This window comes from Fistularia commersonii, chromosome 36 (assembly GCF_037954325.1).
Source record: "Fistularia commersonii isolate RoL2024-O1a breed Wild chromosome 36, RoL_Fcom_v1.0, whole genome shotgun sequence".
Classification (NCBI taxonomy): Eukaryota; Metazoa; Chordata; class Actinopteri; order Syngnathiformes; family Fistulariidae; genus Fistularia; species Fistularia commersonii.
Genome location: NC_141319.1, coordinates 7,942,501 through 7,945,000, shown reverse-complemented (window position 1 = coordinate 7,945,000; position 2,500 = coordinate 7,942,501). Strand labels below are relative to the sequence as shown.

The window sequence follows — 2,500 nt, the reverse complement described above, 5'->3', positions numbered from 1 at the left end:
GACAATATCCAAAGAAATCCAGCCGAACAGGACCTTTGATTCTCCGGAGTGACCCCTGACCCCGACCCCGGCCCTGACCCCGGCCCTGACCCCTGACCCCGGCCTGACCTTGGCCCTAACCTCGGCCCTGACCCCTGACCCCGGCCTTGACCCCGGCCTGACCTCGGCCCGACCCTGGCCCTGACCCCTGACCCCGGCCCTGACCCCTGGAGCAGGGACGGAGCGGTGCTGGATCAGGTCTATCAGACAGAGATGGAGCTGGTCTGCAGAGACGCTCTTCCAATCACCAGTGTACGTGCACAGACCGCATGTATATCTGGATGGATGGAACGGTGCTGCTGTGGATTTAAAAAACCCTCCGGACGTTGACTTGAGTGCACATCCGGTTCCTCTGGAGTTCCTGCACGAAGGTTCCGTGTCCTCAAACGTTTTAGAACATTCTCGAGGTTCATGAACATCGAGGGGCCGCGAACCCGACGGACGGTTTCACTTCCCCGGGTGTCGGAGCTGCCCGGCAGGGACCCGACCGCTGGATGAAGCGAGGCTGAGGCAGGAAGTGACCTGGTCACAACCACGGGACCTTTAGGGTGAAGGTTCTCTGACCTTCAGGTTCTGGGTCTTGGGGGTCTTTGACTCCACGAGGGATCCAACGTCTCCTCAGGGTCTGGAACCGAGGAACTCTCTGGGATGAAGGGACGCGTCTTCGGCCCGTCGACCGAGTCCAGGACGGCGAGGTCCCGTCCCGTGTTCCTCACACAGAGCAGACGAAGCGGAACCCACCAAGACGGTTCCGGTCGAGGAACGTCCGGAGAACCCGGACCTCTTTGAAACAGAACGCTGCCGCTTCGCTGTCGGAACATGGAAACCGAGCGGGGCCTTCGGCGCGGTTCCCGCCTCGGCCACCGGGTGTCGGTGTTCCCTTCGTCCTCTGGACACCCCCCCCCCTCGGCCCCAGAGTCATGTGACCTGGCCCGACCAATGGGGCGGTAGCAACAGGGTGCGGGGGCGGAGCCAGAGAAGAAGGTCGGGGAGGACCTGCGGGGCGACGGAGGAGCAGGTGGGAGGCGGGAGTCTGGTGACAGACACCAGACACGCTTCAGTAAAGTATCATCTCACTGCAACGATACTGCATAGGAAGGTTCGTCTCATATTCAAAACTTGTATATAAAAAATAGACGCTAACAAAGTTAGCGCCGCAGGCGGGCAACGAGTACCGCCGGTATTTCCGATCGGAGTGGAGGTACGACTGGATTTGAGCACGTCGCACCGAGAGTATAAAAAGTAAAGGTACGTGTGATGTAAACTTTGCAAACGATGCGATTACAGAATCCTAGGAAAGCCAGTGAAGGAACATGAGCAGAAACGTCCGTCCTTTGCAAACAACCTGGTTTTCATCCAGATGAAATGTTAAAAATCGTCTTCCTGCTGGGTGAGGCCGGGGGGGCGGCTTCCCTCCGCTCTCTGATTGGTCCGTCCCGAGGCGGGGGGGCGGAAGGAAACACCGACACACACGTGCACACACACATACACGTGCACGGTACCCATAACAAGGATAAAAGACAGCGGCCTCAGGCAGTGAGATTTGTGAAAGGGGGCGGAGCTTACGGTTAGCCGCACATTAGCTTGCAGTCGTGATGCGTCGGAGGTCGTCGCCAGGGGTCGGCCTTCCTGGCGTCGGGAGAAAAGCCTCGTCCCCTCTCTGCCTTCCTGTTTCCTCGGGGGGGCGTCCCGCCTCGGAACAGGGTTTTTACAGGGTTCCCTGAAGGCGGCGGCGGGGAAACACGGTCGTGACCCCCCTTCCTGTCGGCGCCGTCCTCCCAGGAAGTCCAGGCGACAGTAAAGGGCTCTTCGACGGCGTCCGGTCCAATATGTACAACCACGGGGGTCGTGGGGGTCCACGTGGAGAAGTCTGGCTGGCGAGCACCAAATCAAACCCCGGGAAAGGCGGGGGGGCCGGCGGGCGGGGGGGTTCGCGAGGGGCGCCGTCTGACGTGACGGCTCCACCGGCGCGTCCCGGTTTGTTCACTGTGTTTCGGTTTCCTTCCCTGGAATGGCGGTGAGATGGGACGAGGTCGGCGCGGCGCCCCCTGCTGGTCGGGAGGGAGAGGCGCGGCGCCTCAGTAGCGGTGGCTTTGGTGGGAGTACTGGGAGCCCTGCTGGGACGACGACGTGTACCCCATGGTGCTCTGGGGCGCCGCCGAGCCCTGGACGCCGCTTTGGTAACCGAGGCGGGACGTCGAGTGCTGGGGGGGCGAGAGGGGAGGGGGGGTGATGATGATCAGCCAGAAGGAACCGATCCAGGATTTCAAATACAAACTGCTGTCAAAGAACCAGGACCTGAGCGGAAACCAGGATTAGACCCAGCCTGGGGGCCCAAAGACATGCATGACTTTCCAGGACTCTCTGAGGTACCTCCAGAGGCGACACACACACACACACACACACACACACACACACACACACATACACACTGATGGAAAGACCTGCAGAAGTGACTCAA

At 60.6% G+C, this 2,500-nt stretch overlaps 1 protein-coding gene across 1 annotated transcript in view; it reads right to left on the bottom strand.

The window, feature by feature from the left end:
- Positions 1-2,001: 2,001 nt before the first annotated feature.
- Positions 2,002-2,500, bottom strand: part of cdk19 (cyclin dependent kinase 19) — a 19,349-nt gene continuing 18,850 nt past the window's right edge. Inside the window, exon 13 of the mRNA XM_086143280.1 lies at positions 2,002-2,243. Coding sequence (XP_085999406.1) covers positions 2,118-2,243 — 126 coding nt within the window. The 3' untranslated portion in view covers positions 2,002-2,117. The remainder of the gene's footprint in view (positions 2,244-2,500) is intronic.